General features: G+C 38.4%; 1 protein-coding gene across 1 annotated transcript in view; it reads left to right on the top strand.

Moving 5' to 3' along the window:
- Nucleotides 1-214: 214 nt before the first annotated feature.
- Nucleotides 215-14,323, top strand: part of gcshb (glycine cleavage system protein H (aminomethyl carrier), b) — a 15,069-nt gene continuing 960 nt past the window's right edge. The window contains exons 1-4 of the mRNA XM_087793093.1: nt 215-626; nt 4,909-4,988; nt 7,969-8,032; nt 14,214-14,323. The exon at nt 14,214-14,323 is cut by the window's right edge and continues 22 nt beyond it. Of these exons, the coding sequence (XP_087649219.1) occupies nt 512-626; nt 4,909-4,988; nt 7,969-8,032; nt 14,214-14,323 (369 nt within the window). The 5' untranslated portion in view covers nt 215-511. The remainder of the gene's footprint in view (nt 627-4,908; nt 4,989-7,968; nt 8,033-14,213) is intronic.

The raw sequence follows: 14,323 nt of genomic DNA, 5'->3' as shown, positions 1-14,323 counted from the left end.
GAGTGTGAGTGTGTGCGTGTGTGTGTGTGTGTGTGAGGGCAGGAGTGTGAGTGTGTGTGTGTGAGTGAGGGCAGGAGTGTGAGTGTGTGTGTGAGGGCAGGAGTGTGAGTGTGTGTGTGAGGGCAGGAGTGTGAGTGTGTGTGTGTGTGTGAGAGGGCAGGAGTGTGAGTGTGTGTGTGTGTGAGTGAGGGCAGGAGTGTGAGTGTGTGTGTGCGTGTGTGTGTGTGTGTGTGTGTGTGAGAGGGCAGGAGTGTGAGTGTGTGTGTGTGTGTGAGTGTGAGTGTGTGTGTGTGAGAGTGAGGGCAGGAGTGTGTGTTTGTGTGTCTGTGTTGGTGTGTGTGTGTCTGTGTGTGTGTGTGTGTGTGTGTGTGTGTGTTTGAGGGCAGGAGTGTGTGTGTGTGTGTGTGTGTTTGAGGGCAGGAGTGTGTGTGTGTGTGTGTGTGTTTGAGGGCAGGAGTGTGTGTGTGAGGGCAGGAGTGTGTAGAGCAGTGTTGTCTCCCCGTCAGTTCAGATGTCAATCATGTTCACTTCAGTTCTTCGTTGTTTCTCCTCAAACTTCGCCGCCAGACTTCGGCTCTGCTCGGTCACTCGGCGCTCACTCGGCAGCTCGTCGTTCCTGTCAACAGGTGGATAAATTATTTTACTTTAAGTTTCTAAACAAACGTCATGTTTCTAAACAAACGTCATGTTTCTGAACAAACGTCATGTTTCTAAACAAACGTCATGTTTCTGAACAAGTATCTAAAGTTATGTCACGTGATGAAACTAATAGCTGGAGCCAATGTCAACATATAGTTTTAAATAAAACTATGTCCGCTGATTCTTTTAAATAAAGTTCACCTCTGAAGCCATTTTTGATGACGTGTGATCGATCGATCTGCTTGAAGTATGAACCGTTTGATGACGTCTTTGAATCTTATATTAATATTAAGTTTAATAATCGAATACAAACGTTTTCAATCTTTGTCAGTTCAAAGTTCAACGTTCAGGCGACCGAGGTCACGTGACTGAATGATCACGTGTCTTTGCGCAGGTTCAACTGATTTAATTAATAATTGATATTAACTGTTTCTATAATGACGTCACTGGAACATAAACGTTAATTATTACTCGTTTATGAGATGTTGAAATATTATTTATTATTATTATTTGATATATTATTTAAAAGAGTTTTTATTCATGTGTTGACTTGTAAATTCATTTGTGTTGATGTTTAGAGTTTGTTTCATTGTTACTCAACATTACTCAAGAGTGTTTGTTTCATTGTTACTCAACATTACTCAAGAGTGTTTGTTTCATTGTTACTCAACATTACTCAAGAGTGTTTGTTCCATTATTACTCAACATTACTCAAGAGTGTTTGTTTTATTGTTACTCAACATTACTCAAGAGTGTTTGTTTCATTGTTACTCAACATTACTCAAGAGTGTTTGTTTCATTGTTACTCAACATTACTCAAGAGTGTTTGTTCCATTATTACTCAACATTACTCAAGAGTGTTTGTTTCATTGTTACTCAACATTACTCAAGAGTGTTTGTTGCATTATTACTCAACATTACTCAAGAGTGTTTGTTTCATTGTTACTCAACATTACTCAAGAGTGTTTGTTTCATTGTTACTCAACATTACTCAAGAGTGTTTGTTCCATTATTACTCAACATTACTCAAGAGTGTTTGTTTTATTGTTACTCAACATTACTCAAGAGCGTTTGTTTCATTGTTACTCAACATTACTCAAGAGTGTTTGTTTCATTGTTACTCAACATTACTCAAGAGCGTTTGTTTCATTGTTACTCAACATTACTCAAGAGTGTTTGTTTTATTGTTACTCAACATTACTCAAGAGTGTTTGTGTCATTGTTACTCAACATTACTCAAGAGCGTTTGTTTCATTGTTACTCAACATTACTCAAGAGTGTTTGTTTCATTGTTACTCAACATTACTCAAGAGTGTTTGTTTCATTGTTACTCAACATTACTCAAGAGTGTTTGTTTCATTGTTACTCAACATTACTCAAGAGTGTTTGTTCCATTATTACTCAACATTACTCAAGAGTGTTTGTTTCATTGTTACTCAACATTACTCAAGAGCGTTTGTTTCATTGTTACTCAACATTACTCAAGAGTGTTTGTTTTATTGTTACTCAACATTACTCAAGAGTATTTGTTGCATTATTACTCAACATTACTCAAGAGTGTTTGTTTCATTGTTACTCAACATTACTCAAGAGTGTTTGTTTTATTGTTACTCAACATTACTCAAGAGTATTTGTTCCATTATTACTCAACATTACTCAAGAGTGTTTGTTTCATTGTTACTCAACATTACTCAAGAGTGTTTGTTTTATTGTTACTCAACATTACTCAAGAGTGTTTGTTTCATTGTTACTCAACATTACTCAAGAGTGTTTGTTTCATTGTTACTCAACATTACTCAAGAGTGTTTGTTTCATTGTTACTCAACATTACTCAAGAGTGTTTGTTCCATTATTACTCAACATTACTCAAGAGTGTTTGTTCCATTATTACTCAACATTACTCAAGAGTGTTTGTTTCATTGTTACTCAACATTACTCAAGAGCGTTTGTTTCATTGTTACTCAACATTACTCAAGAGTGTTTGTTTCATTGTTACTCAACATTACTCAAGAGTATTTGTTGCATTATTACTCAACATTACTCAAGAGTGTTTGTTTCATTGTTACTCAACATTACTCAAGAGTGTTTGTTTTATTGTTACTCAACATTACTCAAGAGTATTTGTTCCATTATTACTCAACATTACTCAAGAGTGTTTGTTTCATTGTTACTCAACATTACTCAAGAGTGTTTGTTTTATTGTTACTCAACATTACTCAAGAGTGTTTGTTTCATTGTTACTCAACATTACTCAAGAGTGTTTGTTTCATTGTTACTCAACATTACTCAAGAGTGTTTGTTTCATTGTTACTCAACATTACTCAAGAGTGTTTGTTTTATTGTTACTCAACATTACTCAAGAGTGTTTGTTTCATTGTTACTCAACATTACTCAAGAGTGTTTGTTTCATTGTTACTCAACATTACTCAAGAGTGTTTGTTTCATTGTTACTCAACATTACTCAAGAGCGTTTGTTTCATTGTTACTCAACATTACTCAAGAGTGTTTGTTTCATTGTTACTCAACATTACTCAAGAGCGTTTGTTTCATTGTTACTCAACATTACTCAAGAGCGTTTGTTTCATTGTTACTCAACATTACTCAAGAGCGTTTGTTTCATTGTTACTCAACATTACTCAAGAGCGTTTGTTTCATTGTTACTCAACATTACTCAAGAGCGTTTGTTTCATTGTTACTCAAAATTACTCAAGAGTGTTTGTTTCATTGTTACTCAACATTACTCAAGAGTGTTTGTTTCATTGTTACTCAACATTACTCAAGAGTGTTTGTTTCATTGTTACTCAACATTACTCAAGAGCGTTTGTTTCATTGTTACTCAACATTACTCAAGAGTGTTTGTTTCATTGTTACTCAACATTACTCAAGAGCGTTTGTTTCATTGTTACTCAACATTACTCAAGAGTGTTTGTTTCATTGTTACTCAACATTACTCAAGAGCGTTTGTTTTATTGTTACTCAACATTACTCAAGAGCGTTTGTTTCATTGTTACTCAACATTACTCAAGAGCGTTTGTTTCATTGTTACTCAACATTACTCAAGAGCGTTTGTTTCATTGTTACTCAAAATTACTCAAGAGTGTTTGTTTCATTGTTACTCAACATTACTCAAGAGTGTTTGTTTCATTGTTACTCAACATTACTCAAGAGCGTTTGTTTCATTGTTACAATTAATCATCTAATATACTATAATAATATTGATATTACACTATAATAATGTTATTACACCAAAATTAATCATCTAATATAATATAATAATATTGATATTACACTATAATAATGTTGTTATTACACCAAAATTAATCATCTAATATAATATAATAATATTGATATTACACTATAATAATGTTGTTATTACACTAAAATTAATCATCTGATATAATATAATAATATTGATATTACACTATAATAACTATCTAATATATTATAATAATGTTGTTATTACACTAATATTAATCCTACATTATAATAATGTTGTTATTACACTAATATTAATCCTACATTATAATAATGTTGTTATTACACTAATATTAATCATACATTATAATAATGTTGTTATTACACTAATATTAATCCTACACTATAATAATGTTGTTATTACACTATAATAACTATCTAATATATTATAATAATGTTGTTATTACACTAATATTAATCCTACATTATAATAATGTTGTTATTACACTATAATAACTATCTAATATATTATAATAATGTTGTTATTACACTAATATTAATCCTACATTATAATAATGTTGTTATTACACTAATATTAATCCTACACTATAATAATGTTGTTATTACACTATAATAACTATCTAATATATTATAATAATGTTGTTATTACACTAATATTAACCCTACATTATAATAATGTTGTTATTACACTAATATTAATCCTACACTATAATAATGTTGTTATTACACTATAATAACTATCTAATATATTATAATAATGTTGTTATTACACTAATATTAACCCTACATTATAATAATGTTGTTATTACGCTAATATTAATCCTACATTATAATAATGTTGTTATTACACTATAATAACTATCTAATATATTATAATAATGTTGTTATTACACTAATATTAATCCTACATTATAATAATGTTGTTATTACACTAATATTAATCCTACACTATAATAATGTTGTTATTACACTATAATAACTATCTAATATATTATAATAATGTTGTTATTACACTAATATTAACCCTACACTATAATAATTGTTGTCTCTCAGCTCTCAGGTTCACGGACAAACACGAATGGGTTCGTTTGGACGGAGACGTCGTCACGGTCGGCATCAGTTCTCATGCTCAGGTCGTCAATCACGGATTTATGACTAATAACCTTTGATCACATGCTTATCACTGATGACGTCATGAGATGATTGACAGGTGGTCATAACGTGTCATTAGTAAATGTCTGAACAAGAAGATCAAAGTTCATGTTGCCACGGTTACACCAAGATGTCGGTGTAAAGATAAGATTGTCGTGAGGAACAAACTGATCCTGGAACATGTTGAACTTGAGCCTCGGACACAACGAGACATGTTCAACTGTTTTATTGTCAGATATACATCAACACACGCAGGATAGATTAAACTGTATCTCATCATCAACACACGCAGCATAGATTAAACTGTATCTCATCATCAACACACGCAGCATAGATTAAACTGTATCTCATCATCAACACACGCAGCATAGATTAAACTGTATCTCATCATCAACACACGCAGCATAGATTAAACTGTATCTCATCATCATCAACAACACACGCAGCATAGATTAAACTGTATCTCATCATCAACACACGCAGCATAGATTAAACTGTATCTCATCATCAACACACGCAGCATAGATTAAACTGTATCTCATCATCATCAACACACACAGCATAGATTAAACTGTATCTCATCATCAACACACGCAGCATAGATTAAACTGTATCTCATCATCATCAACACACACAGCATAGATTAAACTGTATCTCATCATCTTCTTCATCATCAACACACGCAGCATAGATTAAACTGTATCTCATCATCAACACACGCAGCATAGATTAAACTGTATCTCATCATCATCAACACACACAGCATAGATTAAACTGTATCTCATCATCTTCATCATCATCAACACACACAGCATAGATTAAACTGTACCTCATCATCTTCATCATCATCAACACACACAGCATAGATTAAACTGTATCTCATCATCTTCATCATCATCAACACACACAGCATAGATTAAACTGCTTCTCATCATCATTTTCATCATCAACAAACGCAGCATAGATTAAACTGTATCTCATCATCTTCTTCATCTTCATCATCAACACACGCAGCATAGATTAAACTGTATCTCATCATCATCTTCATCATCAACACACGCAGCATAGATTAAACTGTATATCATCATCTTCATCATCGTCATCAACACCCGCAGCATAGATTAAACTGTATCTCATCATCTTCATCATCATCAACACACACAGCATAGATTAAACTGTATCTCATCATCATCATCATCTCCATCATCAACACACGCAGCATAGATTAAACTGTATCTCATCATCTTCATCATCATCATCAACACACGCAGCATAGATTAAACTGTATCTCATCATCATCTTCATCATCATCAACACACGCAGCATAGATCAAACTGTATTTCATCATCTTCTTCATCATCAACACACGCAGCATAGATTAAACTGCATCTCATCATCTTCATCATCATCAACACACGCAGCATAGATTAAACTGCATCTCATCATCTTCTTTATCATCATCAACACACACAGCATAGATTAAACTGTATCTCATCATCTTCTTCATCTTCATCATCAACACACACAGCATAGATTAAACTGTATCTCATCATCTTCTTCATCATCAACACACACAGCATAGATTAAACTGTATCTCATCATCTTCTTCATCATCAACACACGCAGCATAGATTAAACTGTATCTCATCATCTTCTTCATCATCAACACACACAGCATAGATTAAACTGTATCTCATCATCTTCTTCATCATCAACACACGCAGCATAGATTAAACTGTATCTCATCATCTTCTTCATCATCAACACACACAGCATAGATTAAACTGTATACCATCATCATCAACACACACAGCATAGATTAAACTGTATCTCATCATCATCATCATCTCCATCATCAACACACGCAGCATAGATTAAACTGTATCTCATCATCTTCATCATCATCATCAACACACGCAGCATAGATTAAACTGTATCTCATCATCATCTTCATCATCATCAACACACGCAGCATAGATCAAACTGTATTTCATCATCTTCTTCATCATCAACACACGCAGCATAGATTAAACTGCATCTCATCATCTTCATCATCATCAACACACGCAGCATAGATTAAACTGCATCTCATCATCTTCTTTATCATCATCAACACACACAGCATAGATTAAACTGTATCTCATCATCTTCTTCATCATCAACACACACAGCATAGATTAAACTGTATCTCATCATCTTCTTCATCATCAACACACGCAGCATAGATTAAACTGTATCTCATCATCTTCTTCATCATCAACACACACAGCATAGATTAAACTGTATCTCATCATCTTCTTCATCATCAACACACGCAGCATAGATTAAACTGTATCTCATCATCTTCTTCATCTTCATCATCAACACACACAGCATAGATTAAACTGTATCTCATCATCTTCTTCATCATCAACACACACAGCATAGATTAAACTGTATCTCATCATCTTCTTCATCATCAACACACGCAGCATAGATTAAACTGTATCTCATCATCTTCTTCATCATCAACACACACAGCATAGATTAAACTGTATCTCATCATCTTCTTCATCATCAACACACGCAGCATAGATTAAACTGTATCTCATCATCTTCTTCATCATCAACACACACAGCATAGATTAAACTGTATCTCATCATCATCATCATCATCAACACACGCAGCATAGATTAAACTGCATCTCATCATCTTCATCATCATCAACACACACAGCATAGATTAAACTGTATACCATCATCATCAACACACACAGCATAGATTAAACTGTATCTCATCATCTTCATCATCAAAAGTAATAAATTGTTTCTTGCTCTTTGTTGAATTGCTGGATCTATTTTTCCTTAATCAACTGTAGTCTTATTTCAACTGTATAGTGTCTTGAGATAACTTTGTTATGATAAGACACTTGAAATAAAATTGAATTGAATTGAATTAAATGAACAACTTGTGAATCTCAGGAGGCTCTTGGTGACGTGGTTTACTGTGAACTTCCTGAGGTCGGTCGTCAGCTGCAGCAGCATGGTGAGTGTAAGAGTGACACGTGTGAAGAGAGTGACACGTGTGAGAGTGACACGTGTGAAGAGAGTGACACGTGTGAGAGTGACACGTGTGAGAGTGACGTGAGTGAGAGTGACACATGTGAAGAGAGTGACACGTGTGAGAGTGACACGTGTGAAGAGAGTGACACGTGTGAGAGTGACGTGAGTGAGAGTGACACGTGTGAGAGTGACGTGAGTGAGAGTGACACGTGTGAGAGTGACGTGAGTGAGAGTGACACATGTGAAGAGAGTGACACGTGTGAAGAGAGTGACACGTGTGAAGAGAGTGACATATGTGAGAGTGACGTGAGTGAGAGTGACACGTGTGAAGAGAGTGACACGTGTGAGAGTGACACGTGTGAGAGTGACACATGTGAAGAGAGTGACACGTGTGAAGAGAGTGACACGTGTGAAGAGAGTGACACGTGTGAGAGTGACACGTGTGAAGAGAGTGACACGTGTGAGAGTGACACATGTGAGAGTGACGTGAGTGAGAGTGACACGTGTGAAGAGAGTGACACGTGTGAGAGTGACACGTGTGAGAGTGACGCGAGTGAGAGTGACACATGTGAAGAGAGTGACACGTGGGAGAGTGACGCGTGTGAGAGTGTTAGTGTGAAGAGAGTGACACGTGGGAGAGTGACGTGTGTGAGAGTGACACGTGTGAAGAGAGTGAGACGTGTGAAGAGTGAGGAGTGTGAAGAGTGACACGTGTGAGTGTGACACGTGTGAAGAGAGTGACGCGTGTGAAGAGTGAAGAGTGTGAAGAGTGACAAGTGTGAGAGTGACACGTATTCAGAGTGAGGAGTGTGAAGAGTGACACGTGTGTAGTGTGACAGGTGTGTAGAGTGTTAGACGTGTGTAGAGTGAAGAATGTGAGAGTGTGAGAGTGTAAGAGTGAAGAGTGTGAGAGTGTAAGAGTGAAGAGTGTGAGAGTGTAAGAGTGTGACGTGTGTGATGAGTGTAAGAGTGTGAGAGTGTGAGAGTGTGAGAGTGAAGAGTGTGAGAGTGTAAGAGTGTGAGAGTGTAAGAGTGTAAGAGTGAAGAGTGTGAGAGTGTAAGAGTGAAGAGTGTGAGAGTGTAAGAGTGAAGAGTGTGAGAGTGTAAGAGTGTGACGTGTGTGTTGAGTGTAAGAGTGAAGAGTGTAAGAGTGAAGAGTGTGAGAGTGTAAGAGTGTAAGAGTGTGAGAGTGTAAGAGTGAAGAGTGTGAGAGTGTAAGAGTGAAGAGTGTGAGAGTGTAAGAGTGAAGAGTGTGAGAGTGTAAGAGTGTAAGAGTGTGACGTGTGTGATGAGTGTAAGAGTGAAGAGTGTGAGAGTGTAAGAGTGTAAGAGTGTGAGAGTGTAAGAGTGAAGAGTGTGAGAGTGTAAGAGTGAAGAGTGTGAGAGTGTAAGAGTGAAGAGTGTGAGAGTGTAAGAGTGTAAGAGTGTGACCTGTGTGATGAGTGTAAGAGTGAAGAGTGTGAGAGTGTAAGAGTGTAAGAGTGTGAGAGTGTAAGAGTGAAGAGTGTGAGAGTGTAAGAGTGAAGAGTGTGAGAGTGTAAGAGTGTAAGAGTGTGACGTGTGTGATGAGTGTAAGAGTGTGAGAGTGTAAGAGTGTGACGTGTGTGAGAGTGTAAGAGTGAAGAGTGTGAGAGTGTAAGAGTGTGACGTGTGTGATGAGTGTAAGAGTGAAGAGTGTGAGAGTGTAAGAGTGAAGAGTGAAGAGTGTGAGAGTGTAAGAGTGTGACGTGTGTGATGAGTGTAAGAGTGAAGAGTGTGAGAGTGTGAGAGTGAAGAGTGTGAGAGTGTAAGAGTGTGACGTGTGTGATGAGTGTAAGAGTGAAGAGTGTAAGAGTGTGACGTGTGTGCTGAGTGTAAGAGTTAAGAGTGTGAGAGTGTAAGAGTGAAGAGTGTGAGAGTGTGAGAGTGTAAGAGTGAAGAGTGTGAGAGTGTAAGAGTGAAGAGTGTGAGAGTGTAAGAGTGAAGAGTGTGAGAGTGAAAGAGTGTAAGAGTGAAGAGTGTGAGAGTGTTAGAGTGAAGAGTGTGAGAGTGTAAGAGTGTGACGTGTGTGTTGAGTGTAAGAGTGAAGAGTGTGAGAGTGTAAGAGTGTGACGTGTGTGATGAGTGTAAGAGTGAAGAGTGTGAGAGTGTAAGAGTGTGAGAGTGTAAGAGTGAAGAGTGTGAGAGTGTGACGTGTGTGATGAGTGTAAGAGTGAAGAGTGTGAGAGTGTAAGAGTGTGAGAGTGTAAGAGTGAAGAGTGTGAGAGTGTAAGAGTGAAGAGTGTGAGAGTGTAAGAGTGAAGAGTGTAAGAGTGTGACGTGTGTGATGAGTGTAAGAGTGAAGAGGGTGAGAGTGTAAGAGTGTAAGAGTGTGAGAGTGTAAGAGTGTGAGAGTAAGAGTGAAGAGTGTGAGAGTGTAAGAGTGAAGAGTGTGAGAGTGTGAGAGTGTAAGAGTGTGACGTGTGTGATGAGTGTAAGAGTGAAGAGTGTGAGAGTGTAAGAGTGTGAGAGTGTAAGAGTGAAGAGTGTGAGAGTGTAAGAGTGAAGAGTGAAGAGTGTAAGAGTGAAGAGTGTGAGAGTGTAAGAGTGTAAGAGTGTAAGAGTGTAAGAGTGTGAGAGTGTGAGAGTGTAAGAGTGTAAGAGTGAAGAGTGTGAGAGTGTGAGAGTGTAAGAGTGAAGAGTGTGAGAGTGTAAGAGTGAAGAGTGTGAGAGTGTGAGAGTGTGAGAGTGTGAGAGTGAAGAGTGTCAGAGTGAAGAGTGTGAGAGTGTAAGAGTGTGAGAGTGTAAGAGTGTAAGAGTGTGAGAGTGTAAGAGTGAAGAGTGTGAGAGTGTGAGAGTGTGAGAGTGAAGAGTGTGAGAGTGTGAGAGTGTAAGAGTGTAAGAGTGTGAGAGTGTAAGAGTGAAGAGTGTGAGAGTGTGAGAGTGAAGAGTGTCAGAGTGAAGAGTGTAAGAGTGAAGAGTGTAAGAGTGTAAGAGTGTGAGAGTGTAAGAGTGAAGAGTGTGAGAGTGTAAGAGTGAAGAGTGAAGAGTGTGAGAGTGTAAGAGTGAAGAGTGTGAGAGTGTAAGAGTGTAAGAGTGTGACGTGTGTGATGAGTGTAAGAGTGAAGAGTGTAAGAGTGTGAGAGTGAAGAGTGTAAGAGTGTAAGAGTGTGAGAGTGTAAGAGTGAAGAGTGTGAGAGTGTAAGAGTGAAGAGTGTGAGAGTGTAAGAGTGAAGAGTGTGAGAGTGTAAGAGTGAAGAGTGTGAGAGTGTAAGAGTGAAGAGTGTGAGAGTGTAAGAGTGTAAGAGTGTAAGAGTGTGAGAGTGTAAGAGTGAAGAGTGTGAGAGTGTAAGAGTGTGAGAGTGTAAGAGTGAAGAGTGAAGAGTGTGAGAGTGTAAGAGTGAAGAGTGTGAGAGTGTGAGAGTGTGAGAGTGTAAGAGTGTAAGAGTGTGACGTGTGTGATGAGTGTAAGAGTGAAGAGTGTAAGAGTGTGAGAGTGAACAGTGTAAGAGTGTAAGAGTGTAAGAGTGTGAGAGTGTAAGAGTGAAGAGTGTGAGAGTGTAAGAGTGAAGAGTGTGAGAGTGTAAGAGTGAAGAGTGTGAGAGTGTAAGAGTGTAAGAGTGTGATGTGTGTGATGAGTGTAAGAGTGAAGAGTGTAAGAGTGTGAGAGTGAAGAGTGTAAGAGTGTAAGAGTGTGAGAGTGTAAGAGTGAAGAGTGTGAGAGTGTAAGAGTGAAGAGTGTGAGAGTGTAAGAGTGTAAGAGTGTGAGAGTGTAAGAGTGAAGGGTGTGAGAGTGAAGAGTGTGAGAGTGTAAGAGTGTGAGAGTGTAAGAGTGAAGAGTGAAGAGTGTGACGTGTGTGATGAGTGTAAGAGTGAAGAGGGTGAGAGTGTAAGAGTGTAAGAGTGTGAGAGTGTAAGAGTGTGAGAGTAAGAGTGAAGAGTGTGAGAGTGTAAGAGTGAAGAGTGTGAGAGTGTGAGAGTGTAAGAGTGTGACGTGTGTGATGAGTGTAAGAGTGAAGAGTGTGAGAGTGTAAGAGTGTGAGAGTGTAAGAGTGAAGAGTGTGAGAGTGTAAGAGTGAAGAGTGAAGAGTGTAAGAGTGAAGAGTGTGAGAGTGTAAGAGTGTAAGAGTGTGAGAGTGTGAGAGTGTAAGAGTGTAAGAGTGAAGAGTGTGAGAGTGTAAGAGTGAAGAGTGTGAGAGTGTAAGAGTGAAGAGTGTGAGAGTGTGAGAGTGTGAGAGTGAAGAGTGTCAGAATGAAGAGTGTAAGAGTGTAAGAGTGTGAGAGTGTAAGAGTGAAGAGTGTGAGAGTGTAAGAGTGAAGAGTGTGAGAGTGTGAGAGTGTAAGAGTGAAGAGTGAAGAGTGAAGAGTGTGAGAGTGTAAGAGTGAAGAGTGTGAGAGTGTAAGAGTGTGACGTGTGTGATGAGTGTAAGAGTGAAGAGTGTAAGAGTGTGAGAGTGAAGAGTGTAAGAGTGTGAGAGTGTAATAGTGTGAGAGTGTAAGAGTGAAGAGTGTGAGAGTGTGAGAGTGTAAGAGTGAAGAGTGTCAGAGTGAAGAGTGTAAGAGTGAAGAGTGTGAGAGTGTAATAGTGTGAGAGTGTAAGAGTGAAGAGTGTGAGAGTGTGAGAGTGTAAGAGTGAAGAGTGAAGAGTGAAGAGTGTGAGAGTGTAAGAGTGAAGAGTGTGAGAGTGTAAGAGTGTGACGTGTGTGATGAGTGTAAGAGTGAAGAGTGTAAGAGTGTGAGAGTGAAGAGTGTAAGAGTGTGAGAGTGTAAGAGTGAAGAGTGTGAGAGTGTAAGAGTGAAGAGTGTGAGAGTGTAAGAGTGAAGAGTGTGAGAGTGTAAGAGTGAAGAGTGAAGAGTGTGAGAGTGTAAGAGTGTAAGAGTGTAAGAGTGTGAGAGTGTAAGAGTGAAGAGTGTGAGAGTGTAAGAGTGTGAGAGTGTGAGAGTGTAAGAGTGTAAGAGTGAAGAGTGAAGAGTGTGAGAGTGTAAGAGTGAAGAGTGTGAGAGTGTGAGAGTGTGAGAGTGTAAGAGTGTAAGAGTGTAAGTGTGTGAGAGTGTAAGAGTGAAGAGTGTGAGAGTGTAAGAGTGAAGAGTGTGAGTGTAAGAGTGAAGAGTGTGAGAGTGTAAGAGTGAAGAGTGTGAGAGTGTGAGAGTGTAAGAGTGAGAGTGTAAGAGTGTAAGAGTGTGACGTGTGTGATGAGTGTAAGAGTGAAGAGTGTAAGAGTGTGAGAGTGAACAGTGTATGAGTGTAAGAGTGTAAGAGTGTGAGAGTGTAAGAGTGAAGAGTGTGAGAGTGTAAGAGTGAAGAGTGTGAGAGTGTAAGAGTGTAAGAGTGTGACGTGTGTGATGAGTGTAAGAGTGAAGAGTGTAAGAGTGTGAGAGTGAAGAGTGTAAGAGTGTAAGAGTGTGAGAGTGTAAGAGTGAAGAGTGTGAGAGTGTAAGAGTGAAGAGTGTGAGAGTGTAAGAGTGTACGAGTGTAAGAGTGTGAGAGTGTAAGAGTGAAGTGTGAGAGTGTAAGAGTGAAGAGTGTGAGAGTGTAAGAGTGTGATAGTGTAAGAGTGAAGAGTGAAGAGTGTGAGAGTGAAGAGTGTGAGAGTGTAAGAGTGTAAGAGTGTGAGAGTGTAAGAGTGAAGAGTGTGAGAGTGTAAGAGTGAAGAGTGTGAGTGTAAGAGTGAAGAGTGTGAGAGTGTAAGAGTGAAGAGTGTGAGAGTGTAAGAGTGTGAGAGTGTAAGAGTGAAGAGTGTGAGAGTGTGAGAGTGTAAGACTGTAAGAGTGTGAGAGTGTGAGAGTGATGAGTGTCAGAGTGAAGAGTGTAAGAGTGTGAGAGTGAAGAGTGTAAGAGTGTAAGAGTGTGAGAGTGTAAGAGTGAAGAGTGTGAGAGTGTAAGAGTGAAGAGTGAAGAGTGTGAGAGTGTAAGAGTGTAAGAGTGTGAGAGTGTAAGAGTGTAAGAGTGTGACGTGTGTGATGAGTGTAAGAGTGAAGAGTGTAAGAGTGTGAGAGTGAAGAGTGTAAGAGTGTAAGAGTGTAAGAGTGTAAGAGTGTGAGAGTGTAAGAGTGAAGAGTGTGAGAGTGAAGAGTGTGAGAGTGTAAGAGTGAAGAGTGTGAGAGTGTAAGAGTGAAGAGTGTGAGAGTGTAAGAGTGAAGAGTGTGAGAGTGTAAGAGTGTGATGAGTGTAAGAATGCGTTGAGCGTAACAACTGTGTGTTTCAGAGGAGTTTGGATCTCTGGAGAGTGTCAAAGCGGCGAGTGAACTGTTCGCACCTGTAACAGGTGAAGTGTGTGAAGCCAACACTGAGCTCACGGAACAACCAGGTCTGGTG

This window comes from Callionymus lyra, chromosome 6, assembly GCF_982586985.1.
Source record: "Callionymus lyra chromosome 6, fCalLyr1.hap1.1, whole genome shotgun sequence".
NCBI classification, from domain to species: Eukaryota; Metazoa; Chordata; class Actinopteri; order Syngnathiformes; family Callionymidae; genus Callionymus; species Callionymus lyra.
This window is presented reverse-complemented; position numbering and strand designations above follow the sequence as displayed.